This window comes from Mchenga conophoros, linkage group LG7 (genome assembly GCF_057382185.1).
Source record: "Mchenga conophoros isolate Kocher_MC1m ecotype Shallow Benthic linkage group LG7, M_conophoros_male_GT1.1, whole genome shotgun sequence".
In the NCBI taxonomy this organism is placed as follows: Eukaryota; Metazoa; Chordata; class Actinopteri; order Cichliformes; family Cichlidae; genus Mchenga; species Mchenga conophoros.
Window position 1 is genome coordinate 28398171 of NC_140532.1, and position 25580 is coordinate 28423750.

Sequence of the window (25580 nt, forward strand, 5' to 3'; positions counted from 1 at the left end):
AGTGCTCCTAGCTAAAAAACCCTAGTCAGACTTAAGCCCAGCTTTGCTACCATATCAAGACGACTCATTCATCATCTTTTTCGTCCTGTAATGACAACGAGGAGGTGGAGAACACCTGAGCTGCAGCCATTCCTGTTCTCGGTCGTGTTAAAAGTACCTGCACTCACCTGCTGTAGTTGAGTGTGAAGGTGAGTGGGGTCAAGGGCTGCATCTCTGCTGTTAACCTCAGGATTTGATCACTTCCTGTTTGTGTGATGCTGTCTGAATAAAGAGTTTGTAATTTATGGAAGAAAACAAACAAACAAAAAAACAACAACACACAAACTGACCACACAGCTACTCTCAGATTTATTTCTAACTTGACCAATATCAAGTTTACAAAAGTGAACTCATCACAAAAGAAGTTACATGTCAGATGCACCAAGCAGCACGAACACCAAACGGATCCACTTAAAGCTCTTTAACAAGTAAGGCACCTGAAAACGGCTTCAACACAGCACGGGAATCAAGATGTGATGAGATCATCACAGGGAACCAGCATGAGATATCAGCGCCCTCTGCTGAGGTCATGCTGTTGCCATCTTTTTATACAGTCTGTGGAATGTGTATGGGTTGACCCGAGCTTACGTTAGGGTCTGCGCCGATGTCATCAGGAAACTGTGGGCTAAAAGAAAAAGAAAAAAAAAATCAAGGAAAAAAAACCCAACAACAACAACAACAACTAAAAAAACATGAACATTTTGCTCAGAAACCACACACGCAGCCAGCACGTGGGCAACGTGACAGTGTTTATTCAGCCCAACATTTTAATTTTGTAGAAGCTTTATCTTCTTCCTGTTTATTTTCTTCCCTGAACTTTTCACTGTTTTACTGAAGCTCTTTCTGACCTCAGGTTATAGTGAACCAGAACAGCGGGACGCACCTGTGCTACCTGCTCCGAGTCTACAGGTCGTAGACATCGACGTGAGCACCGGAGGTGTAGCTGTCCTCCAGAAGCAGCTTCATCAGCTTGGCGCAGGACGCCTCACAGCTCAGCAGCTTGCCTTCGGCGAACTGGTCACTAAAGAACTTCCTGATGCTGGGGTCAGCTGACCTGGAGCGAGCCTCCACCTGCATGGCCGTATCCAGCGGTCCTGGAGTGGTCACAAAACAAGAAGTGATGACATGGACAGCATGAAGCCTGCTACTGCTCAGCATGGCTAATGAATCATTATGACAGATTTCTTCAGCTCGGTCTGGTATGGCAGGCCAGAGAGGTCAAAACTAAACCGCTTTCAACCCCCCCCCCCCCAAAAAAAAAAAACACATTTAAAAACATTTAAAACTTATTTTAAAATTTTAATTTTGTCCTTTTTCACAATGAATTCATTTTATTTTGTTTACAGTCTGAATTTTATTTTTTTAAAATTTTTTTTTACTATTCAGCTAAAAGCCATGGAAGTATTTTATTAAACCCACATTCGTAATCTGTGTCCTCACATCCTTCAGTTTGATTTGAATTTTGACCCTTTCAGCCCTCCATACTCACATCTGAAGTATTTTGCCTTCAGTGAGCTTCTTGTCTTTTCATGGAAAACCGAACCAGCTCAGCAGGCCACGCCCCCTGCCTCACCTGGTGAATAGCTGAGCACCCGGACGTCCGGCTCCTCCAGTGCCAGCACCTGGAACATCATGTCCCGGGCAGCCTTCCCAGTGCAGTAGAGTGCCCAGGATGGGAAAGGCTTGATGGCGCAGAGTGAGCTGATGTTCACCACGGTGCGCCTCAGACCTGGGCGCTGCGGGAATGCCTGCAGCACCCGGGCGGTGAGGCACCAGGCGGAGCTCACGTTCAGCGACAGGTACGAGTCCACCTCGGCGAGGTCGCTGAAACTCACAGCGAAGCGTGACACGTCACCCAGAGAGGCTGGAGGAGGTGAGGTAATGAAGGTCAGAGGTGAAACCAGCATGAATCACAGAGGTTTAAAGAGTTCATGCATTAAAACATCAGGAAGCAGAAACATTAAAATTCATTTGGATTATTTAACAAAATCAATAACAACATGTTCAAAAAAAAGTGATTAGGAAGAAGCAAAAACTTACAGAATCCCCCCAACATTCCACCCTTTAGCATCCAGTAATCATAACAGGGACTTGATAAAAGACTATGAAGAGGGGGTTTAAAAGCAATCAATTTTGAAATAATGAATGGCATTTTAAAGATTAATTGGCTCCGATCTTTCTTAAAAAATAATAATGAGATCTGGTTCTTGATACCATCTCTTATTTTCAACAAAGTTGGGGGGATCCAATTCCTTTTAGTATGTGATTTTGAAATTTCTAAACTACCCATAAAACTTTCCAAATTTCATCAACAAGTTTTGTTAAATTGGAAATTAATGTTTAAAAATAACTTTAGTCCCCACAACGTTACATTGTGGAATAATAGGGTGATATTGAATCGGGGGAAATCTATGTTTGTGGAAGAATGGATGACAAAATAAATTTGGTCTGTGACACATAATGGATGGAAATGGACATATACTTGAATTAAACAGGCTTAATGAGAAATATGACATGAGTTGCTCGTTTGAGTTCTATAAAAAGGTTTCACAGAATATCCCAATAGTCCTTGTAAATACGATAAAGAACAATTTTTCAAATATAGGGCTTTGGAGTTGACGTCACGCCGCAATGCATTGTGGGAGCGCAGCTCCATTTTGGGGGTCTACGATCCAAACAAACACACTGTATTGGAACGGCGACTACGACAAGAAACATGCTTAAAAGCAGCTCGAAAGAAAACGGATGGTATAGAGATCGATTGCGTCCAGAGGCGAAGCAGCGGTATTTGAAAAAAAAATAGAGTGCATCGCAAATCTGGACCCATACGACATACGGCAGTGGAGTAAAGACCCAGACGACTTACCGCCACTGTCCTACCCCGATATCTTCACCTATCTTGTTTGTGGAGTAAGTGCTTACACTGCGAACCAGTTTCGTAATTACAAGTCACTGGAGGCGCATATCCAATTTACAAATGGCTGGGTGCAAGATTTGGCTATTTTCAAGCCGCCAAAATCTGAGTACGTCGTCATTCATACCAAGGTAAGTCAGCTGGAGTGCATCGAGTGACATAGCCATTTTCCACCCCCCACCATAATTAATGTTATACCTCTATCATTGAACTGCTAAAATATCGTTATCATATTATGTGCCCATAATTGTATAGTAGATGCAAATTAACACATTGATAATCGGGCAAATTATTAACGCCAATCAGTGTCCTCCCTGTCTCATTTCATTTATTGTCTTTACATCAACCTTGTCCTTGCATGTTACAGGTACTGCACTCCCAAAGATTGAATGAACCTGCATTACGACCATGGGTAATTCTAAGCACCACAGGGAAGGTCGAAACTGCACACTGCACCTGTATGGCCGGAGTTGCTGAGACCTGCACCCATGTCGCTGCACTTCTGTTTAAAGTGGAGGCAACAGTGAGGATACGTGGCACAAAGACAGTCACAGATGAACCAGCTTACTGGGTTTTGCCAGGGAACACAACCAAGATACAGCCAGTGGTTGGCCATAACATTGACTTTACATCTTCAGCAGCACAAAAAAAGACTCTTGATGAAAATATAAACGGACCGTCTGTGGTGAAAGGCAGAAGAAGCCGTCGTTCAAAAAGAAAGATTCCCTCTGCTACGTTTGAGGAGTTGTCACCAGTGTTAGACACACTTCAAAAACACAATAAAGCAGTGTGTTTGTCTGGATTGGAGAAATACTACACATCACACACTGTACAGTCATCCACATTACCACTGTCTCTGGCGTGTTTGCACAGCACAGGTGCACAGTCCCTTGGCCTTACCGAGCTACAACTGCACTGCGTAAAGTACATAAACACAGCAAAAGTTACTGAAGAACAGGCAGAAGCTATTGAGGTACGCACAAGACTGCAACACAAGAGCCCAGAATGGTATGCTTGGCGTGCTGGGAGGATCACAGCTTCAATGATGCACGCTGTGTTTGCCACCACTGTAGAAAAACCCGCCATTACTGTGATTAATCGTGTTTGCTACCCTGTTAACTCTGTCTGTAATGTGCAAACAACTTGGGGACTGGAGCATGAACAGGATGCTCGACATGCCTACACCCAGACAATGTCAGCATGTCACAAAAACCTACAGGTCCGTATGTGTGGTTTTCTTGTTAACATGGCTTTTCCTGAAGTAGGAGCATCTCCTGATGGACTAACCACGTGTGAATGCTGTGGGAAGGGGTGCCTAGAAATTAAATGTCCATTTAAATATCGATGTGACAGCATTCAGCAAGCGTTGAATGCACATGACAAAGACTTCTGCCTCGAGTTGACAGCAAAAGGACTTAACTTGAAGAAGACACATCGCTTCTACTCACAAGTGCAAACACAGGTCTTTGTGGCCAACGCAAAGCACTGTGACCTCGTGGTATGGACACAAAAAGACATGGCAATTTTACGCATCTTCCCAGATGTGCACTTCTGGGAATCACATTTAAAGAAAGCTCAGGAGTTCTTTCAGAAGGTGTGCCTTCCTGAACTTGTAGGAAAACATTTCTCTAAGCGAAATGCAGCCCCGAGTGGTCACAACGTTTTTTCTTCTGGTGTCTAGTTTTTTGTCAGAAGTGCATTGAAATATGTATAACTTGATTTCAAACGTGCAGCACTTACCATGTACCAATTGTCAAAGTGTGAAATAAAGAGTGCAAAGCAGTTATTTGTTATCTTGCTTTTATTATAACGTAATTTTAGTGAAACAAAGAGTTCAAAGTGATGATAAACTTTCGCTTATAGTATACAGGTACAGAAATGGTTACATAACGCAATGTCAATGTGTTCATACAGTCACACATACAAAAAACTAAAAAGGTTTTCCTTTTTTAAACAATTATTAATTAACAAGTACAAGTCTCAATTGTGCCTGGTTTCACTACCACACTGGGGCACATGTTAACCAAAACACAACACACCCTCACAATTTTATCAAGGAATGTAACGTCTTCACCCTCACATGGAAGAAGAGAACGGATGGGCATGGTAGTATGTAGCATTTTGAATTTGTTGCGCAAACTGCCAATTACTCGTTCAACATGGATTCTTAGGTGTGCAATGGCTCGTGTATTTTCTATGTCCTTGGCATCTAGTTGACAGAAGCCCCTTGTAAATGCTGGGATCTTTACCTCCGCACACATCATTCCCACCGCATCTCTGATGTCAAAGCCTCTGTCAGCCAAAACTACATCCCCTGGTAACAGCTTGTTAAGTATGCCACATTGCTTTGTGATGTGTTTATCTGATGCACGGCCCCCCCACCCCTTAGAAATGAATGAAATTGCACCTTGTGGAGTAATCCCGATCAGATATTTCATGGTGTGTGTACCCTTGTAGTGTGAGTACGTTTGAGCACGAGCCTTTAAATTAGATGGTCGTTCTGTACGAATTTCAAAACAGTCTACAATGATGGCTACACGATTTCCAAAAGTGTCCGTAAATTGTGGTGGCATTGTTGCTTGCAAACAGTGCCTCTCTGGCCAGTGTACAAGTATTCCAAAGCGGGCATACAACACGTCAATTGTATCAGAAAAGACAGAAGAAAGAGTTTTGTGGGAGACATTGAATAGATAACTAAGATGCTGAACAGGAAGATCAAGTCTAAGTCGCATAAGTGTGAGTAAAAGCATTTGGAAATGTGACAGTTTCTTTGATGCTAGTAGGAAAACTTTTACATTCTCGAGCACGGACATAAAAATAGCAAAACAAGTAAAACCGGTGTAATATTTCACTTTTTCCGTGTCACCCTTTAAAAAGTTTTCATTCAGCTCTGTCTTGTCCAACTTTGATTTAAGCTTTCTGTTCTCCTCCAGCCGCCGGTTTATTTCTGCTCTGCTCTGTACACAGCGCACACAATCATTTGTCAGTTGTTGATCTTCTGTCTGTTTCTCTCTGATATCAATGTTTTCTGCATCTGCACCCGTTACCTCTGCTTCTACTTGTCCAGCACAAATTTGGCCCTCAGCCAAAATAACAAGGTTGTTATGGTGTTGCTCTTCTGTGGTGTCCATCTCTGGCTGCTCTTCTGTGGTAACTTCTGCTGAGGCTTCACCTTCACACTCTGCTGCTCCATTGTCAAAGCCTGTCCAATAAAAAGAGTGCAAATACACAAGGGAAGTTTTAAATGGTTTATACATTAAGGCCGTATGAATACTCAAAAATGTTTGTGTTAATTGACTAAGATCAACTTTTAAAATAAGAGACTGTGGCTGGGCGTGCGGTTGTCGTTTACCTCCAAATAGTACTTTATTTTGTTGACGTTGTGTTCGCCTCCTGTGACGGTCTGAATGTGATGTTCGGGTTTCGGAGTGCCCCATGTGTAGCGTTGGTACCCAGTCTGGATTTGTTTGATCCATTTCATAGGCAGGCTTCCCTACAGTTGTGCGAAACAATTAGCGAATCGTTACATAGCACATATGTCTGCAAAGTCACTCCATTCGATGTTTGATCGCAATTTCTATAACTTCCGAGACCACCAACGGTAATATTATTCAGCTTTGAAGTGTGATAAGAACATATTTAGAACTTACCGGAATGAAAATGTCGTGAGCACACCAGCTGATATCTGGAGACGTAACAGAACTTGATATCAACTCGTCTCACGGCTGCTATCCAGGCTAGACGCCTTCGTTTGGTAACATCCGATACATGAGCTCCTTCATGTTGCTTCCAGGTTGGGAAAGCATAAAAAGACAATCCAACCTTATTCCCGTGCCGGTCGTAAGATCGAACATTGCAGCCGAGCACACAGCAAGTACGAACCATGGCTATGCTATCGCTTCTAGCTTGGACCCCCAAAATGGTGAATCGGGCTAAAATCCTTTCCACGCCCACCCCCGTGACATCACGCTCCAAAGCCCTATACAGACTCCAAATTTACATAAAATTAAACTAGATGGACTTGACTTGGTTAATGAAACATGCAATAATCAATTTAGATTATAACAAATCTGAGATCTCGTTGATCAGAACCAAATATTTAAAATTTCCAATTCCCCCAAATTTAAAGAAGTCCATTTTAGAACTACAAAAAATATTTTCCCCTCCAATGAATTTATGAGAGACAGATTTAAATTTGTGTTAGACAACTGTTATATTTGTAAAACAACTTTGGAAACAACAGAGCACATGTTCTATGGATGGGTGACAATCCAGAATTTATGGAAATCTCTCCATGTCCTAAATATTGATTTTTGGTCTTTTCAAAATATTCAAATTGGAGTAATCCTTAAGGACAAAAATAGTGAGTTTTTAGTTAACAATCTCATTATTATAACTAAGTATTACATTCATAAATGCCGATATGCTAAATCCCCCCCTTCATGGCCTGCTCTTAAAAACGAACTCTCCCTGTTCCGTAAATCTCTTAAGCTAATAAATAAGCCCCAAGCAATCAAACTGCATAGATTTTTAGAAGAGTTTGATTTTTCTTAGCCCCTTATTTAAGTTATGCGTCTTGTTTATGGAACCTCACTTTTAGAGATTTTATGATCCCCCTTGTCTCCTTTATTTCTGTTCCTTGTTTTTCCATTCTTTTTTATTGTTATTTATTTATTTTTGTATTGGTTATTCATCTTTTTATATTATTATTATGTAGATGTGTGTATAAATGTGTACGTATGCATTTACACACACACACACACACACACACACACACACACACACACACCGCGAAGGCCGGGTCCTCCGAAGGATGCAGCCGACGTTTCGGGACACAGCTACAGTCCTCCTCCCTGAATTTGCCTCCTCACTGGAGGTTTGAATTCCATTCCCTCACATTTAAGGCATTCATGAAATATTAACTACAAACTGATACAAACGTGTCGGTCACGTCATCTAAACCGCAGACCAGGCACGTGCAGGGGGGGGGGGGGGGGGGCTAGAGGGGCTTGAGCACCCGCCCCTTTCCTGATGGGTGCCCAAAGTGCCCTTTTGTTGAGGCAACTTTTAAAAAAAAAAATTAATTATTATTATTTTTTAATGTGTGTGTGCGTGCGGAGTCCTGTCTGTGCCCCTCAACAATAATATTTAACTATTAATCACAGTTTTGCTAAATAAAAGGATCTGGCTTGCATCAGTCACATGATCACATTTAACCAATGATCGCCCTTGACGGCAGAACGCGCTGGTTACGAGCCGGGAACGAGCTCACAAAGAGCACGCGCATTTTTTCCGGTCCGGAGCTGTAGGAGAAACACAAGTTAACTCAGAGAAACAGACTGATGCGACAAAACCAGTAAGTAGGTGTACAGCGCACACTGTAGTGTGTAGCACACAGGAGTATTAGCTTATTACGTACACGTTGGTAAGCTGTCTTGTTGCAACTGACGAACTGAAACAAACGAGCGTGCTGTGTGTGCAACAGCGCGACAAACATTACCTGTCCTTTTATTAACTACACAAGTAGTGCTGGTCATAGCTGCTGGCTACCTGTGTAAGGCTGTCATGGGTCTGTAGCTCTGTCACCGTTTTAGGGAACATATTTAGTTTTAAAGTATTTAGAAACATATTTAGTTTTAAAGTAAGTTACAGGGCTTTTCCTGCCTTTCTGGAGGGATTATATTTCACTAAAAAACGATCTAATATGCATGTCCACATTAGGGCTGCCACAAATGATTATTTTGATAGTCGACTAGTCACCGATTATTTTTGCGATTAGTCGATTAATCAGATCATCATCCATTGGACGTAAAACGTACAGCTTATTGCACCAGCAGCATCTGCTCTTATATAACTATCATTAGCTTACAGCTTTAAGTGTTTAAGGTATGTGCTAACTAAAAATAAAGACAAGATGATAGTTTGTTTCAGTGAAGTTTAATAAACTCCTTGCTATCTAAAATATAACAGGACACCGGAGTATATTCTCCAGCATCTCACACTTCTGATAATCAGTTGTCTGCTTGACGTTTATTCAGCTGTGTAAAAACTATAACTTTAATCTCAGCCAAACAGATTTACTCAGGAACAAATAAAATACTAAAAAAAAAGCAAAAAAAAAAAAAAGCCAAACAATAACATTTTTAAGTTATCTAAGTGACTCATATGTTTAACCTGAGTGGCGAAAGACGGCGGTGGGTTTGAAAACGATTTGCCGGGAGTCCGGTGCTCTCACGGCTCTAGTGAGCCTTACCCCCGGCTAGCTATCGAGCTAGTGGGTAACAGACGTCTCCGAAAACGTCGGAGCGCTTTTGAAAATATGCGGTGTCTTGATAAACTGAGCAGATATTTGAGGTTTACACAGCTACATTCTCGCCTGAAAATATGTTAAACGTTTATTTTGTGACCCAGAAAGAATAATAAGAGTAATATCAAAACTAACTAGCTGCCGCCATTGTTGGAAACTGAGCTGGGCCGCGCTATGAATTCTGGGACACAGCTGCTTCTTCGGGGTTTAACGGCAGCTGGCATCCTTGTACATGCAGTGCTGCCATCTTCTGTTTCAATCCGTTATTACACTCTTAAATCCCACTACATATTCCTGCGTCTTTTGTGATCTTACAAAGCTTCAAACGACGCGTCGACTATTAAATCAGTCGTCGACGATTTTGATAGTAGACATAATCGTGACTAGTCGACTAATCGTGGCAGCCCTAGTCCACATAATAATTATTATAATTATAATATATTAAAAAACACACGCTGTATTTTAAAGAACATACATTAAGAAGCAGATTATATAAGATTTATATTTTAAATAAGACAAAATTTGGATTTTACAGCAGTAAAATGATTGTATCTCTACAGTTTAAAAATGTAATAAGCTTTGCCCTGCACAGAGTGGATAGTGAAACAAATGGAATCATCATAATGACATTATTTCATATTTATTACTTCCCTCTCCTCATTGCTTTATTATTGTAGCTCTAGTAATAATAAAAAAAGAAAAAAAGATTCTGGATAAGCACCATGATGCCCGTAGTATATACAGTATTCTGAAGAAGGTCTAAAATGTCACTGTGTGTGCGTGCATGTGTGTGTGTTTTATTTAGATGGATTTAAAAAAAATATTACTCATGATATAACATTGTCCAGACATGCCTGGTAAGGACATGAGGAGGAAACAGTAGGAGCTGTGTGAGGCTACTAAAGGCAGTGCTATAACATTTTTCTGTCATCATTTTATTATAGATTAAGTGTAAGAGTTGTTAGGTGTGGATAATTAGATTATAGTTTATTGCAATAGCAAGTTGTGCCTTGTTCTCACATAGCAAGTGGAGAGTGATATATGAAATGATGGGATGGAAGGAAGAAGAGAAGCAAAGAGTGAATCACAGGCAGAGCCTAAATTATTTCTCACAGTTTTTGTTGCCTTATGGTTCCAAGCGCTGTCACCAATCTTTGCATTTTGTTATTATCTCATGACACTTGTTTAATCAGCTACCATCTCTCCTATGGACTTTTTAATGTCTACAGTCTCAGATCAACACAGCCCTGTCCTCCAGCACTATCAGCAGCAACCTCTCAACAGCAACATTGTACCCATCAGGTAAAGCATCGGCTACGTTTGCTTTGCCTTGTTGCCCATATTAGATTCTTGATGAATGTGTGTTGTTGTTATGCAGCCTGGTTCAATGTGCCCCTTTAAACCTCTCTGCACAGCCCTGCCGCAGACCACATAACTTCACTTCCAAAAACAAACATTTAATTTACAAAACTGATTTTGTTTTTCTTCCAAGTCACTGAGCTAATTTACCACAGGCAGCGAGACAGGCTGCGCATCTGATTGGACGAAGTGAGGGCGTTACAGGTGCCTCCTCTTCAGACATCACTTAGCAGCACAGCCGTGTAATAATAATAATAATAATAATAATAATAATAATAATAATGATGATGACTTTCTGCCAAACACACACTAAACACACGTGACTCCACGCAGCCCGTCCTCACCTGCGTTGTTGACCAGCATCACGTGATCCATCTGCTCGATAAGCGCGTCTTTCGCGGCTCTGATAATTGCCTCTAGCCCCTCCGTCCGACCCACGTCAGCCACTACGCTCTCCACCCTGAGCCCGGCTCGGCCCGCCTCTGAGGCGGCCAGCTCTGCCTGCACATCATGAAGGTCCTCACCGGAGCGAGCCGCCAGCACGAGTCCGGAGCCCGGCGTCACCAGCCGTGACAGCTCCCGGGACACTGCCCGGCCGAAGCCCCTGGAGGCCCCGGTGATGATGCACAACGCTCGGCCCAGACTCGCAGACTCCGCGGAAGACATTGTGGTTAGTGATGGGACGTTCTGTATCGAGGCTTCGGAGCGTGTGTCGAGTAATGGAGGGGGCGTTTCCGCGAAGCGCGTATCGAGGCTTGCTTCATTTATGGGAGGAGCTGAAAATGATGACGTCCGAAGCCTCGCTGCCCGGCTGTACCACGTGACTGGTTCATGAAGCGGTTCGAACTTTGCCGCAAATAATCATTTTCCATACTGCCAGCATAAATATACACAGTATACTGCCATCACTACACTATAGGTGTTTTACACACTCCTTTTGTTGTTGACATTTACAGGCTGTGTGCAAAATGCCACACTCTTCAAATTCATGCCAGCTATTATTTTTACGTCCAGTAGGTGTCCTGCTAGAGCAAATGAAGCTTCATGAAGCTTCGCGTTGGGGTGAACCAATTGGATGAAAAGCTTCAGTGCTTCATGGGGCTTCATCTGCCCATCACTAATTGTGGTGATGATGATTCTTCTTCTCCTGGGCTTATATGGCTTCAGTCCGGCGGCACTCTGGCGCCACCTCTCGGCTTCATCTGTCTGCACCTTGAAAGAGTTCATTCACTGAGGCGCGTGATCCCTCCCCCCCCCCCCCCCCCCCCCCCACACACACACACACACGATGACCCGGAGTCAGAGTTATGAAAGACGAAGCTGAACATCATGAGATCATATATGAACGGAGTGCTGAACACAAGCTCACGTCTTTAAAGTTTCACAATTATTAAGATTGTTATTATTGCACATTTCCAGTTTGGACCCAGAGTTCACAGTGCAACACCCTGTCAAACTCAGAGTATGATGGTGGCTAGTTGCAGTCCAAGATGAATGTAAACAGCTGCAAAACTAACTTTTAGTCTGTATTTGTGACTGAGTAAATAAAACAGAGACAGAGCAGTGGCCGGGCTCTGTGCGTGGACGTGCTGCAGTGTGTTGAAGCACAGGAAACAGGTATACGAATGGCTACAGACCAAACCTGTAAGTCACAGGTTGCCCCACCCCAAATCCTACCCGCACTTCCTGTTCATCTCTGACACAGGTGGGATCTGCTTTCAAAAGAAACTTCCTGTTTTTTTCAGGCTTTAATCAGCAACTGAGTCCAGAAACAGCTTACTGAGGTCATAGGTTAGCTGAGCAGGACTCTCATTACCTCATTAATTTCAGAGGAGTTGCTTCCTGCTGGACATTAGGGAGAGTGGGTCAGGGGAGGTCAGTTCATCTTCTGTATACAGGCTTTAGGCCCACACTCAGCAGCTCCAGTGGGAAACATCCCTCTTAGTTTGGATTTATTATTATTACAGCTTTGAAATTCATATGAGTTGTTCGCACTAAAGTAAAAAGCACCATCACTTCACGTGGAGACCCTGTCGGCGCCAGCTGCGGTTGCAAGGCTGGAGCCGATCAAAAAAACACCCTGATGACGACTGTGTTTAGACTGTTCCCCCCATTCCATGCAAGGCCACCTGGGTTGGGTGGAAGACTGTTCATCCCCCCTCCCTTTCCAAACGCCTTCCATGCTTATTCCTTTCCGATGCTGACGGTGGATCAAGGAGACCAGCGCACGCAGGCCCGGATGTACTGTCTAAATCGACTGTCTCACCCTTTACCCACCCCTGTTGCTTCTCATGTGTTTCTTTGGTGTATTTTTTTCATGTGTTATGTGCAGAGGTGTTTTTTTCTGTTCTCAAACTGATCTCCCTGTTGGAGCTCAGTCTGGGGGGAGTTATTTTTTCTCCTTATCTTTCCTCATGTGGTGCATTTTCCATTGTTATACCTCTCTGACCTGTCTTCCCCATGTGATTTTTTGTGTAATGTATGTATGGTCGGAGGGTAAGATGGCGCCGCCATTGCATGCAATAGGTCGGCAACCTTATGAAATTATGAAATTTACCCTTGTGGGACTAATAAAGGTATATCAAATCAAATTACGAGACTCGAGCCGGTGACTGAAGGACTGCAGACTTATCTTCTGAAATATGGACGGAGCTTTAATCCAGGAGTTTAATCAGATCCTGCAACCTCTCTGATGGCCAGCAGGGGGAAACAGGAAGTTTATTTTGAAAGTGACCAATCAGAGTCAGAGAGCAGCAGGAACGAGGAGAGGGTTTATATACTTCCTCAGGCCAAATTTTTTAAATATTTATTCATACAGTGCTTTATTCTAATGATAATGAGAGTCGGTGTAACGAGGGCCACACAACACTTTACAACACACCCAGCAGCAGTTAAGAAGCATTTAGCAGAAAGCCAAAAATATGCCACAGATGAAGGTTTGTGAGATGTTTTTATAGTTGTTATAGCTGCCGGCTGCTCGTCCTGATTAGTTACGAGCTTCCTCATGATCGTCAGTTTGTGTCTCCGGTTTGCAAATTGTTCCAAAACCCTCAATGTGCATGACACACTTCATTTGACACGCATGCAAACAAAGCAGCCTTTGTATTTCATACCACACAGATTTTATTATTTCATGTTCCATATTTCAGATGAAAGGACACAGACAGGAAGTGATTTGCTCTGTTTATTTCACTGAAGTCAGAATAAACAAAACACCAATTTACAGCTTTATGATGAAATCATTAACGTTAACACGTTTATGTTTCATGTCTAACGTACATTAGCACTTTATAAAAACCTCAGTGAGTCTTGCTGACTCACACACAGAGTGCAAAGGTTTAGGTGTGTGCATGAGGCGGTATCACTAAGCTATAAAATAATAATAATAATCACAATATCAGTATGCTAAAGTCAGGAAGATAAAGCAACTCTTTTAGGATTTTAAATTAGGTCAAAATCACCGACTATATGTAAAAGATTGGAACTTCATTCTTGGTAACAACCAACAGGGAGCAACTCTTGTTTCACAGATGTATGTATTGATATGCCCCTCCTCCTCCCTTCACCTTTGACCTCAGTGAATGGTTTATTACCGAGTCGTGTTTAATAAATCGTGAGATTAATGAAGGTCTAGAGTCAAACTAGTGATGACTGTTTCTATCTTTTTATACAGTCTGTGACTGAAACCACAGAGTGTGATTATATTTTTCAGTTTAACAGATGAGCTTTGTCCCCACTTCCTTTTATTGGGGGTCCTTTTATATGGCCGACGCCCAGCCTGTAATTAGAGCAGCAAACACAAGTCGGACACTAGCTAACTATGTGACACACTGATGGATGATGTGGTTTTGGCCTCTGGGATGGACCAGTAAAGGAATGTTAACAAAGCCACGATGTGAAGTCATGACAGTAGATCCGGTCCCCGCTCTGGGAGTCGGGAACCCTACATGCGCACCTGCCGACCTCAGAGCTACATGTTGGATTCGCTGTGGCCGCGTTTGTCATTCTCGAAGTCGCTGTCCTGGGAGATGAGTTTGTAAGGTTTCTTTCTCTCCTTCTCCTCCAGCACTGAGTTTCCCATCTCCACATCTTTGCTGCGGAGCTCGTGTCGGGACAGGAACTCGACAATGCCAGCGCCAATCGAGTCGCCCAGGACATTGGTGGTAGTGCGCAGACGATCCCTATAAGAAACCAGAGGTCAGAGGGCAAAGACACACAAAGGGCGAGCACGTGTGCTTTCAGACTGTCCATTCAAAGGAAGAAATCTTTAAAAGATCCACAGAAACACCTTCATTAATCTCCTGATTTATAAAACAATAATTGTGTTCTGGAAGCCTGCTGAAAGCAGAATAAACAGTTTTTATTCTGTGGAAATGGATGCTGCAGAGGTTGTTCCTGTTCGGAAACACTAAGCTTTCTGGAACTTTGTGGATTTAATCTTTATCACAGGTCTACAGTCTGTGAATGAGCTTTCAGAGCGGAGCACGTGAAAGGATTGGCCTACTTTCAAACGTCCTGCACACCTCTCTGAACTTTCTGCTTCCTGCAGGCTTCCATACGCTCTCATTACACAGACGTATGAGTGTCTGAAGCTGCAAACAGCAAAACACGGAGAACACCAGTTGGTCTGAGAGCCAGCTGGTTTTCTGGTTAGGGTATAAAAACAGCAACCACAGACCAAAAAGCTGAACATAGCAGCTGAACAAATCTTAGAAATATGGTATCTAACCAGATTCTTACTCTGGATGGCATTACCTTGGCCTCCAGTAACACTGTGAGGAACCTTGGAGTCATTTTTGACCAGGACATGTCCTTCAATACACGTATTAAACAAATATGTAGAACTGTTTTCTTCCATTTGTGCAATATCTCTAAAATTAGGAATATCCTGTCTCAGAGTGATGCTGAAAAAGTACTTAATGCATTTATCGCATTTATTACTTCTAGGCTGGACTACTGTAATTCGTTATTCGCTCTTCCCTGAAAAGCCTTCAGCTAATCCAAAATGCTGCAGCAAGAGTCCTGACAGGGACTAGAAAGAGAGAGCAGATTTCTCCTGTATTGGCTTCACTTAATTAGCTCCCTGTAAAATCTGGAATTTAAAATCCTGCTCCTCACATACAAGGTCTTAAATAATCAGGCCCCATCTTATCTTAATGACCTTGTAGTACCATATCACCCTATTAGAGCACTTTGCTCTCGCACTGCAGGCTTTCTTGTTGTTCCTAGAGTATTTAAAAGTAGAACGGGAGGGAGAGCCTTCAGTTTTCAGGCCCCTCTTCTGTGGAACCAGCTTCTAGTTTGGATTCAGGAGACAGACACTATCTCTACTTTTAAGATGAGGCTTAAAACTTTCACCAGGCTGCTGGGGGATTCCCATGATGCACTGAGTGTTTCTTCTTTACGCATCAAATGTTAATAGACCTTTCTGCATTTAATCATACTTGTTTTTACTCTCTGGCTCTCTTCCACAGCATGTCCTTGTCCTGTCTTCCTCCCCTCACCCCAAACGGTGGTGGCAGATTGCCGCCCCTCCCTGAGCCTGGTTCTGCTGGAAGTTAAAACTTTTCCTTCCCAGTGTCACCAAAGTGCTTGCTCATAGGGGGTCATATGATTGTTGGAGTTTTCTCTGTTTTCTTTGTATTATTGTAAAATATTATACTACTACTAATAACGCAATATAAAGTGCCTTGAGGCAACTGTTGTGATTTGGTGCTGTAAAAGTTGAATTAAATTGAATTGAATAGATGGTTGGATGGACAGATGAATGGATGGGCGATAGATATTCGGACTTTGTGGCATAAACCAGGATAACTGAGCAGAGTTGGCATATCAGGCTCTTCACTTCCTTCTGTTCCAGGTGGAAAGTCCTCCTGAAGCATCCTAGTTAGAGCAGAGTTTTTTCTTATTACCCCAGTTAGCTGAGTAATTTCAGGGAAGGGTATTCTAATTGAAACGATTAATTTGGGAAACCTAATTATGTTTCTATGTTAAAACTCACTGCAAAAATATTTAATACAAAAGGGAAGATGTGGAGCGAGACTCATGGGAGCGGGAAAAATGTGTCACTAGGTGGTTGTAGACATGGAGCTGTATTTGACCTTTAAATGAGAGATAATTCATGTACGGGTACTTTACACAACAGCGTTTATACTTGATAAGACTCCTTTCACATTAGCACTGAAAAAGAGTGGTTTCAAAAGCGAAGGTTCTGGAAAGCTACTGATTACAGAGTGGTGAAATAATGTTATTGTTAAGGTAACATCAACACTAACCTCCCTGTGGATCCAATCATCCAGGTACTCAAATCCCACAAAGCTGATCTTGTTCATTAAACAGTTTGTTAAACAGTAGCTTTATTGAATGTATGTGTATGCAATGTTTTCTAATGTCGTCTACTGTAAGGATGTCTAACTCACATTACTTGATGGATCACTTTGATTTTAAATGGATCACACCAGTGAAACTCGCCTTTCTGTCAGTGTAAGGAGGTTTACCTGCGCGTTTAATGCCTGAAATATTTTAGTATAAGAAAAAGAAGTGTAAGTTTAACAGGATGTCTCAGTTTTTCTGCTTTTCTGCATGATAAATAAAAGTGGCCGTAGAAAATGAAAGAAATATGCCACAATGCAGCTTAAATTGTAAGAACTAAATGGGTAAAACAACAGAGAAGGTTCTGCTAGCTGATTGCCCAGAGTGAGCTGTAGTGATCAAATACAACATTTTTCGTAGTTTCTTTCTTTCTGTCTTTAGTACCATCATAAACACCTTGAGGCAACTGCTGTGATTTTGCATGATATGAATACAATTGAATTGAATATAAATTTGAAATTTCTATCGTAGATGGTGAAAAACAAGATGTTTTCTGATAATGTTTATCTCTTACTTAGATACTTTGGTGTAGTATGAATGGCCATATCAGTAGGAAAGGCTGTGAAACTTGTAAAACATATGAAAATACTGTTAAAAGTCCAAAATCTATGCTTTCCTTCACATTTTCCAAAGCCATCCAGTGGCCTTGTGTTTAAAGGCCTTGGTCTTGGCGAAGCATGTGTAATGGTCCGAGTACAGAGCCCCGTGAAACACCAAGACTCTCTGTTCAAACTGGAATCTGTGGGATAAATCGGAGTCTAACCAGCACAGCGGAGGTCCTTTAAGCACTAAAACAGTGAAGCCACCGGCGATGAAGACAAACACAACAAAGTGCTGATGAAGATCAGCACTTGTGAAGGTCTTGTTGCCTACATTTACATGATGAGTGAACTGGTCTACCAACAGTGATTACCAACAAGAAGGTACTTACAGGAACCAATCAACTGCAATGATGAGAGTGATGTCATCAGTGGGAAGTCCGACGGAGGTCAGCACAATCACCATGGTAACCAGACCTGCCTGAGGGATGCCGGCAGCACCAATGCTGGCTGCAGTTGCTGTGATACTTTTAGAAGGAGAAAGAGACATAAATCCACAGAGTTTGAGTATGAAGACGCCTGTTAGGACTTTAGTTACCTGATGGTGATAATCTGTCCAAAGTTCATCTCCATGTTGTTGACCTGAGCAATGAAGATGGCTGCCAATGCTTCATACAGTGCGGTTCCGTCCATGTTGATGGTGGCGCCCACGGGCAGCACAAAGCGAGTGATCCTCTTATCGATTCTGTTGTTTTCTTCCAGACATTTAAAGGTGACTGGCAGCGTGGCCGAGCTGCATGATAGCAGAGAGGAGGAGGATTTTAAAGCATCCAGAGAAACAGAGAAAAGTGTTTCAGACACACTATTATAGTGCTCAGCACCGAGAGCGGGTTCATTTTTTACGCCTCATTTACAGACATCTCTAGTTGAAACAATAAATGTGGTAAAAATAACGGAACATGTCAACAAGAAGAACAAGATCGTGTTTTAGAAAGAGGTTTTCACAGAACAATAACCAGCTCATATATCTACGACAACAGCTGCAACTACGTACTGCTCCTGGAACTAAACCATTTACTGCAACTACAGCAGCAAAACAACTGCTGACATTACCCAAACCACTGCAACTGAACAGCAACAACACACCCTACAGCATGTAGCATGTCAACTAAACTGAAAACTGCAACCAACCACCTACAACCAGTTAACCAACTATTCAACTAAACCACCTCTGAACAATGACGGCCATACTGAGATAAGTTGCTTTGGATATGCTACTGTCAGCTGCTGTTAGCTTCTGTTAACTGCTTTTAGCTGCTGTTAGTGAAACAGATTTTGCAGTAGATTTAAACTTATTGCACGCTGAGCACATTAGAAGGAAAGTGTCATTTTTAGTACATCTGATCCTAACATTAGCTAGCATGATGTTAGAAGCAGCTGTTTTTGTTTAGCTGACTCATTTTCAGCTGTCTGGAGATGGAAGGATCATATATCTAATAACCACATCCACAAAAACGGGAGATGTCCTTCCACAGCTTCCACAAACCGGTGCCCGCTCCTACGTAACAGATGAATCTTAAGTTTATGAGAACAGATCACTTTGTCAGAAAATCTAATTACGGACTAATCAGTGCATATTTATGAGTATAGTATACTTTTTTTGTAAGTAACCTCAAACATGAACAAACCTTGACAAAGTTAAAGCCTGAAAACTAAATGGTGAGATGGAAGACATTTATTTGGATCTTTGAGGGCCCTCAGATATGAATTAATGTGTGATTGACAGAAATTATTTAAGATGAGTTTCACCCAAACGATCCAGTTTACATGTACCTGAAGTCCATATAAACTGGACCATCTTAGTTGTAGTTTTTTAAGTTTCAGCCACATTTGGCTCACTCATTAGACAACGAAACCAACCAACGCAACTTACATCAACCATTACATCTACAGCTACAACTACAGCTGTTTACAACAATGACTGCAACTAGAATGCACCAGTTAAGGTCAAATATTTCTGTCTTTTGAGTAACTTGGCTCATCTTCTCTGGCAAAAGTATATTTAATGAACAAAAAGAAAATTGGTGTGTTTTGGTGTTTCTGTCAATAGAAAACACCAAAACTTCCATTTGTTGAAGTTTGGTAGAAGTTGCTCACCTGGAGGAGGTCCCCAGAGCCGTTACCAAAGCTTGCAGGAGCCCTGCGATGAAGATGAAGGGGTTCTGGCGAGTAATGACAAAATAAAGAGTGGGCAGAATAAGAACAGCATGGATCATCAAGCCGATGATGACCGTGATGGTATACATGCCCAGCTGGCCACCCATCTGGGTCAGATCGTCCATCTCCACAATCTTTCCTGCAATCAGGAACAAGATGCCAATGGGGGCATACCTGAGAAGAAGTGAAGAGTGGTGCGTTACTGCAGATAACTTTCATGGTGGACAGGGAACTGCTTTTTATTCAAAACATTTCCCAGTGAAATCTCAGATGTTTTACCACATAATGATGGCGACCAGGCGCATGATGGCTTCGTTCAGGCTGTCAAAAAAATCCCGCAGGAGCTGGCCCTGCTCTTTCATGTTGCCAATGATTAGACCAAAGCACATGGAGAAGACCACCAGCCCGAGAGCATTGACCCCGTTCACTTGACCTGGCACCGGGATAACTTCCTCTCTTGTGATCTCCATGGTCTCCTGGGTGCCGTTGGTTGAGTTAAAGAGGGTGTCATTCACAGTCACCGTCACATGAACTGTTCGTTTTCCATATTTGGTTTTGAACTGGAGAATGGGAGAATTAAAGGAATAAGGTTAGACGAGCGGAACAGTTCAGCACGCAACAAATCAGAGAGTTTAGATGTAAATGGCTTAAAAGTGTTTATATTGTTTTAAAAATAGGCGCAGTAATATTACTCTGACGTTGTCTCGTCCACCATCATTTAGTAACCAAAAACGATGCATTTTATTTCTTCTTTGCGAATATTTGATCAATATTTATTGAGAAACCATTTGAACTGATTGCTATTCTCTGTCTAAACAGCATCAACATCAGCCTGTCTACAGCTCAGACTTAGCCATCAAATCATGACCGTTTTTTCCAGGAGACCAGGAGATAACGTTATTCAGGAAGTATTACTAGAAGAGAAAAAAAAATCAGTAAGATTTATAATTTCTATTCAAAGTCCTTCTTCACCATCACAAGTAAACCCTCTGGGGTTTGAGTTTGGTTAATGTGCACCCGTGTTTAGAGAGTTTTAATTTTTAGAGGGAAAAATCTGCCCCTAACTGCTTTTTTATCTCATATCAGGATTAAAAATGGACTCCAGTTTGAGTGTCCCTGTTAAGCATTAATTTCTCATCAGGTTCCTCTTCCGAGTGAGCGTGGTTTGGTTCTGATCTACTGATAATCAAGACCAGCTCTTATACAAAAACCTCTCCACCGTCAACATCTGCACAACTTTTATTTAGAAACTTTTTGCAACCAGAAGTTGTCTCTCTCTGTAAAATCAATGAATCTCGGAGTCTCTCACTGATGGATCATTAAAACATGATTGTACACGCGTGTCTTCAACCCCGCTGCTTCAGCAGCAGCAAAACATGCCAGGTTACAAAAATCGAGGGGTGCACGACCTGCAGAAACAACAGTAAACCAGCAGCTTCATCAGTGGATATGAGGCCACTTTTGTCGTACGGCGCCATTAGCCAGTGTGAGAGTGGTGAAGAAGAGCAAGAAGAGTTCTTTAACTTTTCTCATGAATGTAAATGTCAATTATTTAAATGAAACTTTTTAAACAAAGCTAAGTGTTTTTTGGACTGCTGGTAAAGTCATCTTCAGTGCTTTCACTTAAAAGTGTACGTCACTTTAATGTTCAGGCTGGATCTGACTGCAGTGCATACCAGCTCAGCCTGATGGCACGGTCAGGGAGGCTGTATAAAGTGAGACATTCATGTGAATGGACCTGAAATCACAGCACAGCCATCGTCTCACTTCTGTGTCTGCTGATTTTGTCAGATGAAGCTCTGAGTTTGACATGTTTGGAGCTGTTCTGTTGTCTCCTGGAAACCAGTGAGAGGTAAACTTCTGCACCTCAGCATCTCTATGTGAATGAGAGGGTGAAGAAGAGGTGAGAGGTGAAAAGGAGCGAGCTGTGGGTTCATTTCGGGTTCATGCTGAAAGATTCTTGGAGCTGTAATCGTTCAGTGAGCTGGAGTTGGCAGGAAGGAAAATTTCAGACCCAGTGAGAGCTTCAGGGTGACATCAGGTTAAAAAGACTAGTAGCATGTCAAGTTTCATCAGTGCTTAAAGACTGAGCTTTGTTCAGCTGAAATTTCCAAGCACTCTGTACACACCAACATGTAGTTGGAATAAACGATCTATGATCCAGCTGGAGAGATTAACATGCCAACATTTCTGTTCCAGTGATAACAGCTGCAGGAGCTAGTTTACCAGGTATAAAAGATAAAGCTCACCTGTTGCGTGCAGGCTTGGACCAAGTTTGGTGGGAACATATTTCTGAAATGAGAAAACAGGTCATTCTGAGACAGCGTGGACTAACTTCAGTTAAAACTGTGACTGCATCACTGTTGTAGCTACCTGATCAGGTCCAGGAAGGCATCGGCAGGACTGACTTGCTCGATGGTCTGCTGCTTCCCAAACTCATCTTTAGAGCCTTTTCCCGGGTGGATGATGAGCACGATGATGATACCGATGAACACTGCGATAATGGTTGTGGTCATGTAGTAAATCACGGCTCTCATGCCCATCTTTCCTGAGGCTTTGCTGTCCAAAGCTGCCATTCCTGATGGAAAGAGGGCGGGATATGTTTGATCATTAACACAGTTTTTCCAGATCATAGTAGGAATGTTATGAATTAATCGTCTAACAACATATGAGTTTAATGGATGAACATTTGATGGTTTAAAAAACAAATCCTGTCAGAGAAAAACAGGTATTCAGTGAGAGAGGAGAGGGATGACTTATTTTAGTATTAATGGTTAATGGTAATGACTGACTTAGAATTCAGCTACATATTCCAACCCTGGAGGTCGATGCTTGGTTACAGCAGAAAAAAAAGTTCAATTTTGCCTCTTTTGTTAGTGAATCAGTGGGAACCTCTTCATCACCAGACCGGGCTGAAGGCTGACTCTCAGTGAGTATTAGTTTGTAGGGACGACCTCCCTCTGAACCACCTCCATCAGCTCAGCTGGGACACTGCTGATCTTTTCATGGTGTGAAAATTACTACATTTTGTGTCTGTCAGGTTATTACAGCCCAGCATGTACAGTGATTATGTTGTGAAGTCACACAGTAATGCACACCATCCATCAGTGCTTACCTGTAATGTAAAGAGATTTTCACAATCCTCAAAGATTTCTTGAGGTGAAAATGCTAGGAAAATGATTTTAACATAACCCAAACCCCACCTAACCCAGAGGGAGCTTAGTAAAACCAACAAAGCGTTTAGGCCTAATTTAGAGGTAACAGCCAAAGTCCTGACGGTTTGCTGATGATGTTAAGAGGTTTTAAGGAAACAGCTTAATAACAAATCATACCGAGGTTAAAGGTGAACGTAGCTGATGACACTTTACAGCAGTTGTCGCCATCACAGTTACAAACCACTTTTCTGACTGGTTGGTCACCATTTCTTTTCCAAACTTGGAGGATGACCACTGAGCTGTGCACTGTACCTGTTATTAGACTGGAGATCAGCAAAGGCAGGACCAACATCTGCAGCATCCTCATCAGCAGCTCTCCAGGGAAGGAGAAGTACTTCACTTCTCGATAGGTCATTTTGTAGGGGCGCAGCGCGAATCCGAGAACGATTCCTGCAGTCAGAGCACGTTCCTATTAACAACTACAAAACTGAAGAGATGTCTCTGTTTTGTAGCAGGTGTACATACCTACAATAACTGCTCCAACTGTGAAGAGCACAAAGGAGTTCTTCTTCAGGAAGGCCTGGACGTCCTCTTTAGAGATCTCCTCCACTTTTCTCTTGGCCTTCATGGTGCGAATGTGAATGCTTTCCCTGATGCGCTGCATCCTGCTGAAAATATGAAAAATGGAAGCATGATGTCACTAGGTTCGTGAACCTAGATGGTTTCAGAACTCACCAGCACTGAAGCACTGGCTCATTACTGAGGCTTCCGTCAAGGATCCACCTTCTTATATTTTCACCAGGCCTGGATCAACTCCTCAGCCCATACGCTGCTGTGGGTGCCAGTGGTTGTCGAATTTCCTTCACAGCTCGTTTCCATGCATTGCGATTGTTGGCGATTGTCCTGGTCTCGTCGAGATTTATTCTGCGATCTCCGATGTCATCTTTGAGCTGTTTTAGCCATGTTTTCTTCTGTGCCGTTCGTTGGATTCTCCACTGTGTTGGTCGTTTTACGCCAGAGGAGTTGGGTACTTGGGTTTGTTTAATATCCAGCCCATTGTATAGAATTATTTCCCTACTTCGAAACAACTAAATATCTTTTAACATAAAAAAATGCAAGGTCCCAATTAATGTGTGAGATTTCATCTGAGAGGTAACATGATCTAATTTCTAAAACTGTGCCTGTGCCACAGCATGTGGCTGAAACACAAACTGCCCCAACCTGAGACGGGACACCTATGACCTGATAGGTGCTGAGAGGGGAACCCTGTCACATCAAAAGCCTCAATTATACGTCTGTGATCTTGCTTGGGTACGAGTGACGTAAATGTTGTCATCTGATCGTGAGTGTGAGGGTCTGTGTGTACTTCCCACTTTGGGACCACAAACTCATCTTTGGAGAATTTACAGTACAATTCATCCCAGGCAATGGACATCAAACATCAGATAAGCGGCACTGAGACTCCAGCTGCCATGTCCGCAGAGTAATCAAGGCAATATTCATCACTGATGATAATCTGAATCCCTAACTGTTCTCCCAAGGCTTCAAAATCAGATGACAGAAAACATAATAACTCTATTAGACATAAAAGACATATTTTTCCTAGACCCAAGTACTTTTTTGCTCCAAAGTTAGGGTGACTTAGCCCTCTGAAGTATTTCTATTACCATTCTGTATTTCATTATCTCTTTCCTCTCTGAGGTCTAAGTTATCGTCAGTAATGACCATCCCCAACCCTAACCCCGGGAGATAATAATGCATCTCGTTTTTAATTACATTTTTGGCAATTAGAGAGCAAACAAATTAATTATTCCAGCTGAAATTGAAAAAGTTTACCATCGCATGAGGAAAGGTTAAGGTAGGGTTACCATCTATGATGGCTTAGATTCAGGCGTTTTAATCCAAATCAGAGATAGATGCTGCTCTTCACCTACCTGTTGGGTGTGGCGTTGGCCCTTCAGACGCTGAGGTTGACCCGGCAGGGAGAGAAAGCAGCAGAGGGACAGAGAGTCTGAGCGATGAAGCTCCTCGGTGTGGGAACCAGAACTCGACTGCAACCAGAAAAGACAGGAGGGGGCATCCAGAGGAGGGGGGCGGGTGAGATAATGATCCTCCCATAATAACACTGTTAGCCCTGTGACACACTTTCAGGTAAAGCCCAGGTGGATGAAAAAGTTTCTGAGAAACATCACAGGATTGTTTCACTGACACATTATCTGCCTTTGAAAGTTCCAGCTCTTCCTCACCTCCAAACGCTCTTCCTCACCTCTTCTGCACTCCTCTCCTTCTTCAGCTTGAAGTGTGACTTTGATGCTCGGTTAGCATCCACATATTTATGTGAAAGGATGCCAATCAAACAATAAGCCGCACCTCCCTCGGGACGTGGTATAGTTTGAGGTTACTCCTTGGAGTAAACGACGCACCACAATTAGCTGAACAAACTGAAGCTGAGATGAAGAGCGACCTGACTGTATGGAAACATGTTCCTGCGGGGGGATGAGTATAATTAGTGAAGAATACCCCTGAAATCAGGTCGCCTAGCCTCCTACAAACACTGTTCCCCGGTCACTGTGGCAGCAGTGAATGAAGCAGGAACATCGGCCTGTGACAGCTTTACTACACTCGCTACTATTTTTAATACTGCCCTTCGATACCTAAAAACAGGCTGAGCTCAAAGC

The 25580-nt window shown here is 42.5% G+C and overlaps 3 protein-coding genes across 5 annotated transcripts; all 3 read right to left on the reverse strand.

Moving 5' to 3' along the window:
• Positions 1 to 325: 325 nt before the first annotated feature.
• Positions 326 to 11617, reverse strand: LOC146570313 (sepiapterin reductase-like). The gene is made up of 4 exons (XM_085283286.1): positions 10964 to 11617; positions 1613 to 1903; positions 923 to 1133; positions 326 to 664 (listed from the first exon to the last, which is right to left on the reverse strand). Exons 1-3 carry the CDS (start codon positions 11283 to 11285, stop codon positions 943 to 945), a joined length of 804 nt encoding a protein of 267 aa, XP_085139412.1. The 5' UTR covers positions 11286 to 11617; the 3' UTR covers positions 326 to 664; positions 923 to 942.
• LOC146570314 (uncharacterized) lies at positions 1918 to 10957 on the reverse strand. Of its 2 annotated transcripts, XM_085283284.1 has the most exons (3): positions 6604 to 10957; positions 6306 to 6446; positions 1918 to 6155 (listed from the first exon to the last, which is right to left on the reverse strand). In XM_085283284.1, exons 1-3 carry the CDS (start codon positions 6836 to 6838, stop codon positions 4918 to 4920), a joined length of 1614 nt encoding a protein of 537 aa, XP_085139410.1. In that variant the 5' UTR covers positions 6839 to 10957; the 3' UTR covers positions 1918 to 4917. The 2 variants fall into 2 exon arrangements, with proteins under 2 accessions (XP_085139410.1, XP_085139411.1); XM_085283285.1 differs by lacking the exon at positions 6306 to 6446 and having other exon boundaries at positions 1918 to 5955; positions 9451 to 10957.
• Positions 11618 to 13789: 2172 nt separating the features above from the next.
• Positions 13790 to 25202, reverse strand: LOC146570315 (excitatory amino acid transporter 1-like). Of its 2 annotated transcripts, none has more exons than XM_085283288.1 (11): positions 25149 to 25202; positions 24837 to 24953; positions 23428 to 23567; positions 23215 to 23352; positions 22121 to 22325; positions 21997 to 22039; positions 20027 to 20307; positions 19688 to 19921; positions 18129 to 18323; positions 17923 to 18057; positions 13790 to 14800 (listed from the first exon to the last, which is right to left on the reverse strand). In XM_085283288.1, the coding sequence occupies exons 3-11, from the start codon at positions 23564 to 23566 to the stop codon at positions 14590 to 14592; spliced, it is 1581 nt and encodes a 526-aa protein (XP_085139414.1). In that variant the 5' UTR covers position 23567; positions 24837 to 24953; positions 25149 to 25202; the 3' UTR covers positions 13790 to 14589. The 2 variants fall into 2 exon arrangements, with proteins under 2 accessions (XP_085139414.1, XP_085139413.1); XM_085283287.1 differs by having other exon boundaries at positions 23428 to 23570.
• Positions 25203 to 25580: the final 378 nt, after the last annotated feature.